This window comes from Lithobates pipiens, unplaced genomic scaffold, assembly GCF_037356315.1.
Source record: "Lithobates pipiens isolate NorthernLeopardFrog02 unplaced genomic scaffold, aLitPip1_a1.2 Scaffold_30, whole genome shotgun sequence".
NCBI lineage: Eukaryota > Metazoa > Chordata > Amphibia > Anura > Ranidae > Lithobates > Lithobates pipiens.
The window spans coordinates 88,256,238-88,276,044 of record NW_027507791.1 but is presented as its reverse complement, the minus strand read 5'-3'; the positions used below and the strand labels follow the sequence as shown (position 1 = coordinate 88,276,044).

At 41.8% G+C, this 19,807-nt stretch overlaps 1 protein-coding gene across 5 annotated transcripts in view; it reads left to right on the top strand.

Moving 5' to 3' along the window:
* PAPLN (papilin, proteoglycan like sulfated glycoprotein) overlaps positions 1-19,807 on the top strand; it is a 181,735-nt gene that overhangs the window by 61,640 nt on the left and 100,288 nt on the right. For 4 of the 5 annotated variants that reach the window (XM_077464576.1, XM_077464579.1, XM_077464575.1 and 1 more), the window contains 3 exons: positions 6,835-7,041; positions 11,420-11,481; positions 14,935-15,050. In XM_077464576.1, coding sequence (XP_077320702.1) covers positions 11,425-11,481; positions 14,935-15,050 — 173 coding nt within the window. In that variant the 5' untranslated portion in view covers positions 6,835-7,041; positions 11,420-11,424. The remainder of the gene's footprint in view (positions 1-6,834; positions 7,042-11,419; positions 11,482-14,934; positions 15,051-19,807) is intronic. The other variant, XM_077464578.1, reaches the window with a different exon arrangement.

Sequence of the window (19,807 nt, the reverse complement as noted above, 5' to 3'; positions counted from 1 at the left end):
AGTTAAGAAAAAAGGGGATGGAGAGCTGAAGTCACACCCTGTGAGCTCAGTGAGGAGAGCTTGGAGAGCTGATTGGAGAGAAGGGACACCCTCCTCCCCTTCACACAGCACACAGGAACAGAACCGTGGCTGTAAATATGCTGGAGGTCCCTACCCTGTCACTTTGTTTCTCTTGGTGTCAGGAAAACTTGTCAGAAGTGATTCATGCTGATAGCAAAGGAATGAGGCAACAGACAGAAATGACACTTAGTGCTCTTAATTGAGACAAGTACACACTATAGAGGGATTTGCTTTGTTTTTATTTTATGTCTGAGGTTTACAACCACTTTAAGGTTTAAATGACTCAAGTCCCTAAATCGTTTAATGGTTTTAGAATCACAATCCCAATGTATATGTAATGTGACATCAGGTTGCAGAGCCAGCGTACAGTAGTATTACACAATGAGAACCTGACAATTGAAAAAACTGTCCTCTCTACCAGATCCCATGAGAGCCTGGCCCAAAAGGATCTCTGATGTGTTGAAGATGTAAATATTTAATGATACGCAAAATAAGTAAGTTCTTTAGACACAGATGTAGATAGTCAAAGTTTTAGGAGATAATGATAAGCTTGTACTGATTTCATAAGTGTACGACAAGACATGGAGGTTACATGTTTAGTAATAGGTGACTGCTTCTGAGATTAAATATAACAATTTGAGTTTGACATTGGTTGTAACCATCTTGTATGTTACTGAAAACTAAAAAAAAAGAACATTTGAGAAAAGTTGTGCTTTTAATGCCGCATACACACGTAGCCAACTATCCGGCAGACTTATGCCGCGTACACACAGGCGGACTGTAAGGCCTACTTAGTCCGCCGAAACACATTTCAGCGGACAGTGCGCTCGTGTGTGGGCTTCAGCGGACTTTTTCAGCGCGCAGTACGGCGGACTAAGTATTTCGGATTTTTCGAAATTCTGTCCGTCATACTCGCATTTCGGCGGACAGTATGGCGGTGTGTGTGCCAGTCCGCCGTACTTTTGAAATGAACGGACTTTTCCCGCCCGGAGAAAAGTCCGCTCATTTCGAGCGCGTCTCCAGGTAGGCGGGGCCCGCGAAGGAGACGTCGCTGGCCCCGCCACCTGGTATGGACTTAAAGGGGAACCGTACCAGGCCGCGTGCCCTCAACATGGGGGGGTGCCTTGGGGAAGGGGGGGCCGCGCGGCCCCCCACCCCAAAGCACCTTGTCCCCATGTTGATGAGGACAAGGGCCTCTTCCCGACAACCCTGGCCGTTGGTTGTCGGGGTCTGCGGGCGGGGGGCTTATCGGAATCCGGGAGCCCCCTTTAATAAGGGGGCCCCCGAATACCGGCCCCCCACCCTATGTGAATGAGTATGGGGTACAATGTACCCCTACCCATTCACCTGTAAAATAAAAGTACAAAAAAAAACACAACACACGAGATAAAATACTTTATTGCACAGCTCCAGGGGTCTTCCGTCTTCGGGGGGTCTTCTCGCCGGACTCCTCTGCTCCGGCCTCTTCTCCCGACTTCGGGGGTCTTGTCCCCCTCTTCGGTTCTTCTGTCGCCGTCGCCTTCCGTTCTTCTTCTTCTTCTTCTTCTCCAGGAGATGTTGCCTCGACGATCTCTCCGGCCAGAATGCCAGGGACGCACTGCGCGGCCACTTATATAGGGACAAGAGGCGGTGTCACATGGCTTTATGTCACATGGGTTGGTGTCACATGGTGACCCCGCCCCCTTACGATGTCATAGTCCCCATGTTACATCAACCTATGTGACATAAAGCCATGTGACACCGCCCCTTGTCCCTATATAAGTGGCCGCGCAGTGCGTCCCTGGCATTCCGGCCAGAGAGATCGTCGAGGCAACATCTCCTGGAGAAGAAGAAGAAGAAGAAGAAGAAGAACGGAAGGCGGCGGCGGCGGCGGCGACGGCGGCGACAGAAGACCGGGCCACCGCCTGTAAAAGAGCTATAAGAAGGCGCGGTGGCCCGGCAGAAGAACCGAAGAGGGGGACAAGAGGAGGAGTCCGGCGAGAAGACCCCTGAAGACGGAAGACCCCCGGAGCTGTGCAATAAATTATTTTATCTCGTGTGTTGTGTTTTTTTTTGTACTTTTATTTTACAGGTGAATGGGTGAATGGGTAGGGGTACATTGTACATTCCAGGCGGCGGGGTCAGCGACGTCTCCTTTGCGGGCCCTGCCTACCTGGAGACTCGCTCGAAATGAGCGGACTTTCCTCCGCGTGTGTGGGCGAGTCCGTTCATTTCAAAAGTAGGGCGGATAGTATGGCGGACTTAGTACGCCGTATTAGTCCGCTCAAAAAGTGGTGTGTGTGGGCAAGTAGCCCGTTCGGAAAGTCTGACGGACAGTCTGGCGTACTTTTCCGCCAGACTAAGTACGTCATACAGTCTGCTCGTGTGTACGCGGCATTAGTCTGCCGGTCTTCCCGCCGGACTGTCCACTGGACTTTCCGAACGAGCTACTGCCCACACACGGCACTTTTTCAGCGGACTAATACGGTGTACTAAGTTCGCCGTACTATTGAAATGAACGGACTCGTCCACACACGTGGAGGAAAGTCCACTCATTTTGAGCGCGTCTCCAGGTAGCCAGGGCCAGCGAAGGAGGTGTCGCTGGCCCCGTCACCTGGTATGGACTTAAAGGGGAACCCCTACTCCGAAAAATCAGCGTGGGGTCCCCCCTAGGTCCACATCAGACCCTTGTCCGAGCGCGCTACCCGGCCGGCCAGGAAAGGGGGTGGGGATGAGCGAGCGCCCCCCTTCTGAGCTGTGCCAGGCCGCGTGCCCTCAACATGGGGGGGTGCCTTGGGGAAGGGGGGCCGCGCGGCCCCCCCACCCCAAAGCACCTTGTCCCCATGTTGATGAGGACAAGGGCCTCTTCCCGACAACCCTGGCCCTTCCCAACAACCCTGGCCCTTCCCGACAACCCTGGCCCTTCCCGACAACCCTGTCCCTCAACATGGGGACAAGGAGCTTTGGGGTGGGGGGGCCACGCGGCCCTCCCTTCCCCCAAGGCACCCCCCATGTGGAGGGCACGCAGCCTGGTACGGCTCAGGGGGGGCGCTCACTCGTCCCCACCCCCTTTCCTGGCCGGCCGGGTAGCGTGCTCGGATAAGGGTCTGATATGGACCTAGGGGGGACCCCCACGCCGATTTTTCGGCGTTGGGGTTTCCCTTTAAGTCCATAGCAGGTGACGGGGCCGGTGTCACCTCCTTCGCTGGCCCCGGCTACCTGGAGACGCGCTCAAAATGACCGGACTTTTCTCTGGGCGGGAAAAGTCCGTTCATTTCAAAAGTACGGCGGACTGGCACACACACGGCCGGATTGTCCGCCGAAATGTGAGTCCGGGCGACAGATTGGAGTGCAAAAATACTTTCTTAGTCCGCTGGACTTTTGGGTAAAAAAAAGTCCACTGGAGCCTACGTACGGTGGACTTGAGTCCACCGGACTTTTCCACCGGATTGTTTGATCATGTGTACGAGGCATAAGATGGCTTTAGACATGGGGCCATTGAGAACTGAGCTGGGCAATAACATTAAGTCTATGTGAATAGACAAACAGATTACGGTAAATAGCCAGCAGAGAAGCTGCTATTGTTTGCCTTATGGGCTTTTGTTTACTTCCTCCATTCAGTTAAATGTAACGCCCCTTTTGCGGAGGAAAAATAGCAAATAGAGTAAAAATAATATAGTGTATACAACTGCGACACAAGTCATATTGTAATTGAATGTTATTAAAAATTACCTTTCCTTTTCAAACTGCAGCTGCTGTAATTTTCTGTGATCTGAAGGTGTTTTGTACACAGAATGTGTACAGAACACTCCCCAGAAATATAATATCCTGCTTGTGTGAGTGGCTCACTGATTTTCCCAGACGTCTGAACTAAGATACAAGTCAGATTTCAGACATCCCCTGCAACAGAAATGTCATTTTTGGTGAGATACTCCCGATAGGAACACATCTAAAGGGATGCAGGCCCTGAAGTTTTCCTCATTAGTGCTCTGCAGGTGCTGCAGCTGATTGATAATTATGAAACCACCCCATTAGATTCATTGAGCACAGGGGCACAGAGAAATACACAGGGATTTCTTCAGAATAACAAAAGGTAGAAATCTGCAACAACGTTTGTTAAACTTCCTGCAATGTACATAGATCACCCAGTGGAGAATGTTTTTTTTTTTAGCATTAAATATGTGTTTGTGACAAAAATGCATGATTAGGTTGTGCCTGCATGCCATACTGTCCTTTCTTATATATAGCCTTACCATTAAGTATATTTTAGATATTCAGACTTCTCTGGTTCCTGCATTTCAGACATGCAGCCAATTTAGTGTAATCTTTTAAACTGGTGGCTTTAATTTAAGATCTTGTTTACACAGAGACTGGATGCAGATTTCAGCACACATTTTAGTAAAATGTTGTAAAAATCGATTTTTCTTTTAAACAATCTTTTTTATTGAAATTTTGGGAAATAAGAACAGCGGTAACGATCCCATGCAGGGGATATAAACATAAAACACATCATGGCACAGCTTAGTAATGCACCTAGGGAGCATGTTTGTTCATAGAGGGTAGAAAGCATCATCAGCCCTCTGGCAAAGGCCAGGGGTCGACGGAAGGTAAATGAGTTTAGGTGCTAAAGAGTTGAGGCGTGGGATAGTTCACAAGAAAAATGTTGAAAACATAACTAAAAACCAAGTCTTGCAGACAGAGAAAAATAGAAAAAAAGAAAATAAGGACACCAAGAAACAAAGAAATAAAGATGGGAGAAAGGGGAAGAGAGAATATATAGTGACGAGGAACACATGAGGTGGAAGGGAAAGACGGAGGAGGAAAGGAGATGCAGAGCAGGAAGGTTAGGTAGGAATAAGGGTTCCCTCAGATCGGGGGAGGGGGGTAGAGGAGGTCAGTTAGCATGGCCTTAGCTGGTCGGATGCAGAGAGGGAAGAGCATATGATCACCACGGGCCCCACACCTTAAGGAACTTGGCGTGAGAATCGTGGAGGATGCTAGACATATTTTCATTAATCATGAGAGTCGTTGGGGTGCTCCTCACCTCCGCAAATGAAACAGTTGGTTTCCTCCGGGCCCTAGCTATTGTACTCTTCGCAGCAATAAACAGATAGGTGGCCAGGTTTGCTGATAAGAAAAGAGGCCTGGGATCGGGCAATGGAGTAAGACTAGCCTGGCATCCCTGCGGGGGGGGGGGGGGGGGGGGTGTTTGGAAGAGAGTAGACAGAAGACCAAATAACCTAGTCCAAAACCCCACTAGGCGAGGGCAGGACCACCAGATATGAAGTTCGTCTCCTCGCTGACCACATCCCCTAAAGCATCTATCACTGCAGGATGGGTTTGATTTGGTTATACGGGATGGAACTCAGTACCAGGGGAAGAGCACCTTATAGGCTGCCTCTAGGGTAGCCGTGTTAAAGGAACATTTCACAATATTAGACCAGGCTTTGCTCCAGTCCGATGGATCGATGTGTGATAAGTCTCGTTCCCAGTGGTGGACATAGCACAGGGAGGTAGGAGTTCCGCTTGAGTTAAGGGAGGAGTAAATCAGATCCAGGAGAATGTTGGCAAATTTGTTCAAAGGCTGTTTTCTGATAGGGGAACATATCGTTGCACCTGAGAGAGGACATCCAGTGTCGCAATTAAAGATAGCGGAAGAATTCCACTGGGGGAGCTTCGTGTGCCTCTTGGATTGAGGTCCACGAGGGGAAGATTTGAGTCCCAAGAAAACGTTGGACCTGTGTGAATCCATGGACTGGCCACCAGGCGAAGACATGAGGTTGTTCTAAGCCAGGGGGGAACAGCAGGTTGTTGAGAAGGGGATGGAATGGGAGGGATGGAGACATGAGCCCACCGGAGTACCAAACCGAGCCCCAGAGTTGTAGGCTATGGGCCAGTAAAAATTGACAAAATCATAATGCTTTAGCAATAGAATAAAATGCCAGAGAAATCAAATAACTGTTTATAAACAGGTTAAAATAAACAAGGAAATCTCATGCTTACCCCTTTTATTCATAGATCCCATGATATTTCTTTTCAGGAGAAGATGGCCAATTGGCCAAATGTTGTTGTAATTTCTCATTTAGAGAGACAGTCATGGCAGTATAATTGTGGTAAAAAAAAAACACAGCAAAAGCAAGAAACTTTTATTTTCCTATAGATACACATATATATTCTGTGTATGTATGCGTGTGTGTGTGTATATATATATATATATATATATATATATATAAAATTTTGTATTGCTATATGGTAAATGAGAATTTTGAGATGCTGGTCAAAACAAACAAGGTTACTGAGTGAAATATGGTCCCTTCCCTATTGTTACCTAGACGGGGATATCAAGCAGGAGTCATGAAGAGGTCTACCCATTTTGTAGGTTACACAATTAATGCTGCTATACCATTGATGGGACTGGCTTTGTTTAATACCGTATGTCTAAAACAGCTGTAGAAAGTGACAATTTATTAATAATTACTTCTACAGTTGTCAGCTGTTTTAATTCTGTTTAACATGCATATGAATAGTATGTGCACAGTTTCAATAGACTGTTTAATAATGTACAAATGCCAATGTTAGCAGAGTTTAATGTGAAAGTATTCATACAGAAGTCACAATTCATTGTTGTGTAAGTTGTCAAAATGAATGTTCTTCTGCTACATATAATCTCCCTATATACAGTATACAGCACATATCAGAGTGTTTTTTGTTTGTAGACCATCTTAACTAGTTTACATACATTTAGCAGAAGATTGTTTTAAATGAGCATCACTCTTTTCTTATTTTTTTCCCCAGCCTCCATCAACTGAGCAGACATCTGGGACTCCTATGTATTGGCCTTTTCTTATGACAGTGTAAAATAGGCAGAGACTAAACAGTGATCTTCCTGAAGCTGGCAGGCCTGTGAGACTGGGTTTTTGCTCAAAGCTTGGCATGAAACGACCTGCCATTCTGCTTGTTGGCACATACACAGAGCCAAAAGCAAACGTTTGGGAAGAACAGGTAGGCCTGTATATACATGTCAGATCTGTTTCTCTTCCTGGGAATAGTAATACTGTTCCAAGCTTCATGAAACCTGTGTTGGCCAGTGATATATTTCCACTTCTGTTTAATACACTCCATGACCCTGTGTTTAGAAATTAGCACAATTTATCACTGAAATGTATACACAGGATGCATCTGGTGTATCACATCTGCTCAAATTTCAGATATGTTATCAGGCCATGAATTTCCAGTTTACAAGAATAGCAGATTTCTGCTTTCATTCCGCACTGAAAAAACATCTGCTTGTTCGTAAAACTTTTAAGGGGTCACCTACAATCTAATAAGAGAAAAAGGTGTCGGCGCTTAATGGTATATAGCTGCTAGCAATTAGTGTAGATATACAAAACACTGTAATAACAATATAAAAAAAAATTGTCCAAAAAATAGTCAAAAAAGTCCAACATTGAAAATATAAAAAAAATTCAAACATAAAAAGTTTAAATTATATCTTGTGAAGAAGTATCAAGTAATATGATTCAGGTGATCTCCCTCCTAGTGCTTCAATCACCCACTGCAACCCCCACCAATGCCAGAAAAATGCACTCACCAGATATAGTTGATGTCTATTGAACAGAACAACACAAATCACATATGATAAGATCCAGGTCACCAGAGGTATGTGGTCATCATTAGCTCACACTTATCCGCTCTAACCGAATCACAGGAGCCTCTTCAGAATGTATCCGGGTGTATGGATCATGACCAGGAAGCTTTATTTCTCATGGTAAAAACAATTCAGCATATCCCATCCATAGTAATAAGTCAGCAATGACAAAGAAGAAAAAAATCTCATGGTGCAGTATATATTGGTCAACTGGCATAACAACAAACCTATAAAACAATTGTGCTTATAGCACTTAAATAAAAACTGCCAATCCAACCAGGGACAATGGCGACAGAACCTCAAATGCAAAACATCATGTGTGAAATAGTAAGCTTACACTTATATGAAGCGCCGACAATCTGAAACAGAGTGGCAGCCACGACCTCAAGCGTTGTATAGTGATAAATCTCTACAGCCGCTTCGCATACAGACGCATCATCAGGAGTATAAAAAGTTTTCATATTATCATATGTGATTTTTGCTGTTCTATTCATTAGGCAGCAACTATATCTGGTGAGTGCGTTTTTCTGGCATTGGTGGAGGTTGAACTGGGTGATTGAAACACTAGAGGTGGAAGATCATCTGAATCATATTACTTGATACTTTAATAACATATAATTTGAACTTCCATATCCTGAAATTCCAATTTCAGCATGTGGATGTAGTAGCTGTCCCTAGAACTGATAACATAGCCTTCAAAGGAAAAGGGGGATTATTACGGTGCCAGAAACAATAAAGAAGATAGTAAATTATTCTATATAAATTTTAGTACAATATAATTTCAGCAAAAAAGATTTTCACAATACAGACCGATACAAATAGTCAATTAAAATTAGGGGAGCACAAACGATATTGTGTAGGGCCAGAATGGTAATGGCCTTGATGTGCTGCTGGGTCAAATCTTCCCTACATGTTTCACCATTACAATGGATTCCTCAAGGGAAATGAGACTTGACCAGTGATATAAAAAACTGCATAATAAAAAATAAGGGAGAGAAAAGGAAAAATACTGAAATCTAAATACATAAATTGAGTAGATTTGGGGTTACATGTCGCATGGATCCTTTAGGTAAAATAAGTCTGATGAACTTAGGCAGGAAATTTCAAAACCCCCCACCTTAGATGGTGTATCAACGTCAAATCCAAAGGAGTGCATACATACCCCAACTTCTACCCCAGTTTGGGGCGGGCAATGTGTACGCCCAGCGGGTGGCGCCTCAATTGATAATCACCATGCAGTCACACTATGGTGGTTATCAATTGAGGTGCCACCCGTTGGGCATACACATTGCCCGCCCCAAACTGGGGTGGAAGTTGGGGTATGTATGCACTCCTTTGGATTTGACGTGGATACATCATCTAAGGTGGGGGGGGGGGGGGTTGGGAATTTCCTGCCTAAGTTCATCAGACTTATATTACCTATAGAAGCCATGTGACATGTAACCTCAAATTTACTCAATTTATGTATTTAGATTAGTTTTTTTTTCTTTTTCTCTCCATTTTTTATTTTTTTTTTAATTATGCATCTTTTTATATCACTGGTCAACTCTCATTTCCCTTGAGGAAGCCATTGTAATGGTGAAACATGTAGGGAAGATTTGACCCAGCAGCACATCAAGGCCATTACCATTCTGGCCCTACACAATATCGTTTTTGTGCTCCCCTAATTTTAATTGACTATTTGCATCTGTCTGTATTGTGAAAATCATTTTTGCTGAAATTATATTGTTAGAAAATTTATATAGAATAATTATCTTCTTTATTGTTTCTGGCACCGTAGTAATCCCCCTTTTCCCAACTATCAATTTCTGCAATATTACATATTTTTTTTGTGATTAGGGAGGAGATTTGAGTTCACTGCAATGTAAGGTTCACAGAAAGAGTTGGCCTCTTTGCATAAACGAACCTTTGGCTGTAGCTGTGTAGGCCGCAGTTGTCTTTGGTTGCCAGAGGACACACATTCATTGGCTGTTGCCATACCAGGCCATAGGTCCTCAACATGTGGAGGGTACCTTGCTGGGGGGGGCTGGAAAAGCACATTGTCCCATTGTTACATTTCTAGCCTGGTGGATATGGGGGTCTGCTGGAGGGGGATTATGGTAATCTGGAAGCCTGGGGTCCCCAGATAAATGACCCCATCAATATGGAGACGTGGTGCCAAAGTACACTCCCCATTTTAAGGACATATATCCTGGTATGGATCAGGGGGAGAGTGTGCAGGCTAACTGTCCCCTTTTCCTAGTCGGGCTGCATGCTTGGATAAGTCTGGTATGGAATTTTAAGGGATTCTACACAAAAAAATTGCATGGGGTCACAAGGGTATGATTTGGATTTTGTGGGGGACCCCAGGTTTTCTTTCCCCTTAAAATCCAGTATAATGGAGGACCTATTACCTGGTATGGTTCAGGAGGTGGTGGCACACTAACGTTTCCCTTTACCTGCATGCTCAAGTAAGATTCTGGTACCCCAAGCCTTTTATTTTTATATAGGATTCCCCCATACAATCCATACCAGACCCTCATCTAGCAAAAAGGCCTGTTATAGCAGTTAAGGGGATTCTTGGATGCTTTACCAGCAATTCATATGTTTTTTCTTCTTTTTTTTTTGTAAAGCATGTGTTTTAATGTTGCTCTTTAAACCTTGTTATAAGAACTGCTCCAAACTGAATAGTAGTTTAAAAAAAGTTTGTATTAGTACATGTCCCCCAGAGCAGAACTCAACTCCTGTTGCCCTTATCTATTAGCCTTGAAAATGGCTTTGTTTATAAACAAAAGGAAGCTGGCCAGAAATGTCATTTATCAGCAAATTGTATTTTCTTTTTCATTCTAAATGTCACTGTTGCCTAAGCATAACCTACAGGTTTGGCACTTCACATGCAGGATTACAGCAACCCCCCAATCATGTTTTTGTTTTTTAAACTTTTGGATAGAATGGAAAAGGGTTAGACCCCTGACATTTTTTTATTTCTGTGTCCATGTGAGTGAGGTTTACTCTGTTTGTTTTGGCAACCACTGGGACTGAAAGTGAGGGACATTTTTGAGTTGTCAATAGAGCAGGGATAGAGGGGACATCTTTCAGTGGGGACAACTGTCTGAGAGGGTAGTTAGCTCAAGTTTCCACTCAAAAAATCCTGACGGACCATTTATGATTCCTGTCTCTATTTAGTCACTGACCATTAACTTGAAGCAAGTATTGCATACCAGGTGCTCTACCAACTGATATGCACATGCTGGATTAAATTGGGGTGGATTTACTAAATGCAAATAGACTGTGCACTTTGGATGTGCAGTTATACTCTGCAAGTGTAGCTGCACTCTTCCCCAGGGCTTAGTGAATATGGTAAAGCTTCACTTTGTAAAGATCCCAAGGATAATATAAAAACAGCGTTTTTGCTTGCACATGATTGGACGATGAAAATCAGTATTGCTTTATCACATTCACTAGGCCCTGAGAAAAATGGGTGAAGCTGCATTTACAAAGTGCAATGACTGTATCTGCCTTTGCTAAATCAACCCCAGTGACTTACAAGATAGACAGGATAGAAGAAAGGATATGGTAGATAACTTCAGATTCTGCATTCTCAGAAACATGTCAGCAATGGCATTTTCCATATTTCTCTGTGAAAACACTTCTTTCTGTGAACAATCATTTTGTTTTTTGGTTTATTTTCGTCCATCTCACCTTAACTTGTTTCATAACATTTTAACTAAATAATTGTCATTCCTTTCTCAGGTAAAATGAAGGCACCATTGCTGTTTGTTACATTGACTGTATTACTTGGTTCAGCATACTCAGTAAGTACATATTATTATCATTTGTATTAACAAATACGATGTTCCTGGGAAGAAGTTGGACATTTATCTGTGATTTAACTGATACAGGGTTGCTGAATATTACCAACCAGTTTGCTTTCCTATTGACCCTAATGCCCTTTCTGCATAGCAGTGCTTATAGGAAATCTTCATGCACCGGTTTTTGGTCTCAGTGAAATAATGTTTAGTACTGGCCATCTGAGTCACAAATCAAACCACCTGGGCACCAGTCAAACCTACAGGTCTGCTCTCTGTAATTATAATGTGCAGACTCTGTTAATACACATCCACAGATGAGTATACTGTCATTAGGTAATTTCATATTACTGGGCCACAAAGAAGTAGTAACAGGCCCTAATGTCTCTTATAGACACTATTTGCCATATCAGGGTATGTGGTATTTTTTTCGAATGCTTTCAGCATACAAAATAGTAGACAGTATAATGAGAACACTCAATCAACTCTACCTGGCTCCATCTATTTACTCCAGCACATAGCTTCACCTATCTATTCCAGCTTCTGCTGGACATGCTGACATACACACGGGCCTAAGGTCAGTCGGTTTTTATTGCACATGGTCGATGTCTCCCTACATTTGGCCCTTGGGTACTAGGCAAAGGCAAGATGCCTGATAGCAGACACTTTTATGTTGTTTTTTTTTTTTTAAAATAAGAATATAATTTTACCATTTTGATGCATTTGTGAAAATAGAAATAATTCACATATCTACCTTTTGAGATACTTGGAAGGTATTGCTGCTTGGTACATCAACTCAGTATGTGCATTTTCATTTTGAGTCCTCTGACACAAAAGGTATTGTGTCAGAAGACTCTTAAAGGTAGACATCTTAAAGGTAGGAATGAGGTATGAGTTTGCTGCAAGTGTCAGACCCATGCAAATTTGCGCATCACTACACAGTACTGTCAATAAATAAGTAGACTTTTTGGGGGTATGCATGTTAAAATGGTGTGTTAAGTCAAGGTTGTCAAACATTTGACTTTAGTAATATAGTAAATGTGAGAAATACTGCTCTTAAAAACAGAATATTGAAAGACACTAAATTATGAATTGTTTCATTTTTTATTAATTTGCAAATAAGTTGTGCAATGTTCTATATGAAGTCACTTAAGGACATTAACTTTACTGCACATGATCGCTATTTCCTGTAAAATGTCACATCCTTGGGATTTTAACACTTCATAGGCTGCTCTGAACAATAAAGCATTCTGTTTTACAAAATAATATGTTTGTACAAATTCCAAAATGTTTTCAATGCTTTCAGTGTCACTTTGGTAAAAGCCTCCTGTTTTTACATCCCTCAGTATAATAGTGTACTTAACTCTGTAAGTCATTTGATTGTCTGATTTTGTGCCAGATATGAGATCATTTTGCCTATGGACAAAATGCGAATATTTCTACAAGTGTTTGATCTGAAACACGCTAGGGGCGGGCCTGTTTGCTTCTCACTTTTTATTGTCTGGGCTTGGTGTATAATATGTTTGGTCTTCTGTCAAATATGCAGATATAGCAATGTATGTTAGGATGCTTTCTCATCTTTTAAATTAATTTCTGTTAAGATTTTGCTAAAGAGAGTTCATATTCCTGCACAATTACTATCATCTAACTTTGCCACGACCTAGATGTTGAAAAATATTTTGTTCTGTCAGAAAGCTACATCGAAACACATTCACACATCACTCAAGCATGTACATTTATGTTCTAAGCCTGCCTTTTACAACCAAGGTTTCATAGAACCTATAGTTCATCCAGGGGTTGCTATAGGTTCTTTAAGAGAGGATCAATTTATGCCTCTCAGATAAGTTATCACTGACACAATAAGCTTCAGCTATCTGTGAGGGATTCTTCCCACTGACAACCAATGTAAGGGGTGTTCTCCCACTGGCCATCAGTCTAGCGATGCCCCGCTCCCAATAACCACTAATGACTACCAAGTGGTGGTTCTTCAAATGATTACTAGTATAGGGGTCCCTTTTTCAGTTATAATAAATCTAAGGGGGCACTTCACTGACCACTAGTTTTGAGTTTGTTCTTACTGAAAATAATTTTGTTAAAAAAATCAGTTCTGGGAGTCAAATATTTAAGTAGGCCACATTTCTTGTTCTTTTACTTATTCTTCTATCTCAGCTCAGCCATTCACACCACTGTATCTTGAGGTAAAGATAAAATAATTATAAGCAGGGGTTACCTGATACCTGGAAGTTATTTCAGGGGTTGAGAAAGGTTGTTTCTAAACCAGTTCCCTTGGTAGTAGCCTTATCTTGACTGAATAAAATTTATCCAGGTAAACGCAACTTTACCGACTCCGTGAAGAATAAAATGAAAAGGGTCTTTCCACTGCTGCTGATCTAAAAGCTATATGAGCATTGTATCTTTAAGACCACCACGTCTGGACATTTATTAATGTTCCGATTGATAAATTTTTTTGTTATGCAGATACATTTACAGTCGTAACCTATGGAATTAGCGGATACCCAAATTGCTCTTGTAACAGGTAGAGGAATCGGCCAAATGATTAGAGAGAGGGTAGCTTTAACCTGAACATTACTAAACAGGTGCAGAATAGGATTAACAATTCAAACAGGGTCAACAAAAGTCTGTATACAGAACAATACTCAGATGCAAGTGTGGGCTCCTTTGACTCCCTTTCTCATACTCCACTACGCACTTGCCTCAATGTTGCCTTATGCTATATACCAGAAAATACCATGTAGCGCAAGGTTTATTCACACCAAACAGTGCTTTCTAAAGTATGTATATTTGAAAGATCAATGTCTGAGGAATAATTTTGGAAATTTTCCAATGGGAACATTGTATCTGATGCATTTGGTAACAACCAGGGATCCCTCAGCTGTGGAGGGATTTTGTTTCACCTCCTGTTTAGCTATGGCACAGGAAGTAAAGGGAAATCTTCACAGATGGCAAAACACCTGATAGGGATTATTATCCTCCCTTCTAAATAAAATTTTTTATAGCTCACTTATTGCTACACAGGTAGTTAAAAAAAACAAAAAAAAACCTTATGTCAGCACATAGGAATGTCAGACCATGGCTCACCAAGCTCCCCTGTGGTCTGACACTCCCCACTGAACAGTGCTTTTACTCCCTGAGCAGAGCTGTTGATTAGACCATGATCAAGGGGGTATCAAAAAGCTGAGATGCTTATTGTGTGAGAGATTCTCCTACCTGCTGCAGGTACAGGGGTTTTTAACCCTTGCTTAATCACTTAGCAGATTAAAAAAAGTCTAAAAGGCATATTTACTACTATATATACAGGTGGCTAGGTTACAGTAATAAACAAAGAGGGTTAAGCTGCACTTTAAACTCCCTTACCTCCTAGCAATTTGACTTGTATAAATGATCATGTGTTACTATCGATATTTGCTATTCTACTCTTTTAATTGTATCATTTTGCAGGCAAGCAAGAAGAAAAGGCAAAGTGATTTTTGGGATAATTGGAGTGACTGGGGAGATTGTAGTCGAACCTGTGGTGGGGGTGTAAGCTTCAGAGAACGACAATGTTACTCTCGTAGGTAAGTAGCCACCTATTCAAAACCCTATATTTGCTTAAACTATGGCATACTTGTGAGTCAGCTATATGTATGGGTTTGTGTAGTGCTTTGGCTTAATCAAATGAAATGAAGGATCTCACCGCTGCCACATTGTGATGCTTTGGCTTGATCTTATGACTTGTAATAATGAATCCCACCACTGCCACCATTTTTTGTGCTTGGCATGTAGACTCCTTATTCACTAGTGAGATCTCTAATTGCCCTTTTTCATCTTACAGTGGAATTAAACCATCCTATCCTTTACAGCTAAGGAAGCTGCTTTATTGGCCTTTGATCTGTAATTGCTATGGTGCTGCACATGTGATCAGCTATGATAAAGGTCAATGGTTTGACTGTTTAGTTGTGAGCTAACATAAGCACACTAGTAAACTGCAATAGCTGAGCTTCATACAGATTGGGCGTTTGCCCAACTCCTCTGAATGCCTTTACTCCTGGCAGAAGAAAAGCAGCTTAACCACCTGCCGACTGCTGCACGCTGATATATGTCGGCACAATGGCTGTAGTGGGCAAATGAGTGTACCTGTACGTCCCCTTTAATTGGCGAGGCTAGTGGGCACATGCGCCCGCCGCTTACAGCGTGACCTTGCCCACGGGTCCCACTGACTTCATGTCTGTTGGTGTCCTGCGATTGTGTCATGGAGCCGCCGAATGGGGAGATGCCTATGTAAACAAGGCATTTCCCCGTACTGCCTAGTGACATGACATGGATCTACTACTCCCTGTCGTCAGGAGCAGTGATCGCTGTCATGTCAGTGGTAGCTCATCCCCCCCACAGTTAGAACCCCTCCCTAGGACACACTTAACCCCTTGATCACCCCCTAGTGTTTAACCCCTTCCCTGCCAGTGTCATTTACACAGTAATCATTGCATTTTTATAGCACTGATTGCTGTATACTGTAAATGACAATGGTCCCTAAATAGTGTCAAAGGTGTCCGATGTGTTTGCCATAATTTCGCAGTCATGATAAAAATTGCAGATCGCCACCTTTACTAATAAAAAAATAAAAATGCCATAAATCTATCCCCAATTTTGTAGACCGGATAACTTTTGCACAAACCAATCAATATACGCTAATTGTGATTTTTTTGTTAATCAAAAATATATAGAATACATATTGGCCTAAACTGAGGAAAAAAAATGTATATATATTTTTGGGGGATATTTATTATAGCAAAAAGTAAAAAAATATTGCTTTTTTCAAAATTGTCGCTCTTTTTTAAAACCGCAGAGGTGATCAAATACTAACAAAAGAAAGCTCTATTTGTGTGAAAAAAGAACGTCAATTTTGTTTTGGTGTAACGTCTCACAGTTGTGCCATTGGCAGTTGAAGTGACGCAGTGCAGTATTGCAAAAAGTGCTCTGGTCAGGAAGGGGGTAAAATCTTCCGGGGCTGTAATGGTAAAAAAAAAGTGCCTAAATTTGTGCAAAACTGACCTAGTATTTAGGCACGTTTACAGGTGTTTAGGCACCTCAAGCATGTTTCTGCCCAAATGCGCCTCTCCTGAAAGGGCAAGATATTTTTTTTATCCAAAAACCTCTGAAGTCTAAAGCCCCTCTCATAATACACCTGCAAGCAGCTATGTGCACATGGCCATATAATTTAACATGGAGGGGAGTTTAGAGGCTGAAAAAAGTCAAATGCCAGAAAATGCAGCAATTGTTTACATCCTGTGTTCATGAGGCCTTATAGTTTACAGCATGCCTTGAACGTAACTGTTTTGGGAAACAGTTAAATCAGTAAGCTTAATTACATTTTAAAAATCAATTTGCAATGAACCCAAGATAAATTTATTGGCAATGACACCAAGGAAACCAATTAAATGCGAGTAAATAATTCTCTCTCACACAGATTAAAGGTTGCAGAAAATATCAACCTTAGGTCTTGTCCATCCCTCAGCAGAAGCTGACTTCAGTCATCTGTGCAAGTCACTGAGTTTTTATGGTCATGATAGCATTTCTTTCATCAAACAGCCCCCAAACCAGCAAGAGTCTGAATTGACAATTGATGCTACATACTTCATGAACACAGCAGCTTCCTCTCAGTTTTCCATATTTGGGAGACCATACAGAAGTTTAATATTTCACTGAGCTGGTCAGAGTAGCTACTGCTACATGTTATGTTTTGCTAGGCAGTTCCTCTGAATTCTATACTAGTTGTAGTTTAAGCTTAATACCTTGATATAGAAATAGATGATTAATCCAGTATTACAGTTTGTGTGTAAAAACTATCAAAGGGGTGATTGGGACAGATAGTTTGGTGTTATATGGGCAATAAGTTTAAAAGGCTAAAAACAAAACCTATGTGGCTCACAGCCAAAGTTAAAAAAGCTATAAACTATAAGAGAAGAGCTTTTAAAAAATATAAAAATGAAGGATCACTAGTGACATTTAAATGTTACAAAGAATTTAACAGAATATGTAAAAAGGAAATCAAGGATGCAAAAATTCAAAACGAACGACAGATTGCAAAAGATAGTAGGACAAATCCCAAAAAATTCTTCAAATATATTAATAGTAAAAAGGTCAAGTCTGAGCATGTAGGCCCTTTACAAAATAATCTAGAGTGGGTGACTGGGGACAAAGAGAAGGCTAATTTATTAAATACTTTCTTCAGCTCTGTGTACACAAAAGAGCATGGGGGAGCGCATGTCCATAATGGTGGGTGATAGTGGCACAGCCCCAAATGATCCACAATGGCTCAAAAGTGATATGGTCCAGAAATATTTAGACAGAATAAAGGTGGATAAAGCACCTGGCCCTGATGGCATCCACCCACGGATCCTAAAAGAATTGAGCTCTGTAATTTCAGAGCCATTGTATCTAATTTTTAGGGACTCATTAATGATGGGAATAGTCCCACTGGATTGGCGCAGGGCGAATGTGGTGCCTATATTTAAAAAGGGATCAAAGTCTTTACCAAGTAACTATAGACCTGTTAGCTTAACTTCTATAGCTGGGAAGATACTGGAGCGTTTAATAAAAGACCACATCGACCAGTTCTTGCTGAACAAAAACACTTTAAGCAACAGACAGCATGGATTCATGAAAGACAGATGTTGTCAGACAAATCTGATTTCTTTTTATGAGGAGGTAAGTAAAACCTTGGACAGAGGGGTGGCGGTGGATGTGGTATACTTGGATTTTGCAAAAGCGTTCGATACAGTTCCCCACACACGGCTCATGTGTAAGGTAAAGTCTACAGGTTTGGAAATATCAGTTTGTAAATGGATAGAAAATTGGCTAAAAGACAGAATTCAGAGAGTAGTGATTAATGATTCTTACTCTGAATGGTCTAAGGTTATCCGTGGTGTACCCCAAGGTTCAGTGCTGGGACCCTTACTTTTTAACATCTTTATAAATGATATTGGGTCTGGGATCAAAAGTAACATTTCTGTCTTTGCAGATGACACCAATATATGCAGTGGAATAACGTCCTTACAGGATGTCTCCAATTTACAAGCCGACCTCAATACACTGTCTAATTGGGCGACTATGTGGCAGATGAGGTTTAATGTTGATAAATGTAAAGTTATGCACTTGGGGGCTAAGAATATGCATGCATCATACATGCTAGGGGGAGTACAACTGGGGGGATCCATATTGGAGAAGGATCTGGGGGTTTTGGTAGATCATAAGCTCAAAAATAGCATGCAATGCCAAGCTGCTGTTTCCAAAGCGAGCAAAGTCCTTTCTTGTATTAAGAGAGGTATGGACTCCAGAGAGAGAGATATCATTTTGCCCCTGTTCAAATCATTAGTAAGACCTCACCTGGAATATGCAGTTCAGTTTTTGGGCACCAGTTCTCAAAAAGGATATCGGGGAACTGGAGAAAGTGCAGAGAAGGGCAACCAAACTGATAAGAGCTATGAGGAAAGATTAGAGGAACTGAATTTATTCACTCTTGAGAAGAAGAGAATAAGGGGGATATGATCAACATGTTCAAATATATTAGGGGTCCATATAGTGAACTTGGTGTTGAGTTGTTCTCTGTACGGTCAACCCAGAGGACAAGGGGGCACTCTTTACATCTAGAGGAAAAGAGATTTCATCTTCAAGTACGGAAAGGTTTCTTCACAGTTAGAGCTGTGAAAATGTGGAATAGACTCCCGCCAGAGGTGGTTCTGGCCAGCTCAGTAGATTGCTTTAAGAAAGGCCTGGATACTTTCCTGAATGTACATAATATAACTGGGTACTAACATAGGTAAAGTTGATCCAGGGAAAATCCGATCGCCTCTGGGGGGATCAGGAAGGAATTTTTTTCCCCTGCTGTAGCAAATTGGAGCATGCTCTGCTGGGGTTTTTTTTTGCCTTCCTCTGGATCAATTGTGGGCATAAAATTGGGTATTTGGATTGTACGATTATTTTTTATTTTATTTATTTGTTTTTAAGGTTGAACTGGATGGACTTGTGTCTTTTTTCAACCTGACTAACTATGTAACTATGTAACTATAATGGTGTCAAGTTATGATTCAACGGTTACTAAGAGGATCACTAGGCATATACATTTTTATTATTTAGGTTTATTAACCTGCACAACCCATCAGATTTAAGTTTTCTATATGGCTATACTGTAAAAAAAAAAAAAAGCTATTTGTTCAGGGTTATAACAGGATGCATGTAATCATTCTGTTTTTCCCTACTGCAATACAGTCTACATGGCTGACCCAAAGCAAGTATAGAGATGTGCAAATCTGACACTTTGCCAACATTCATTCAC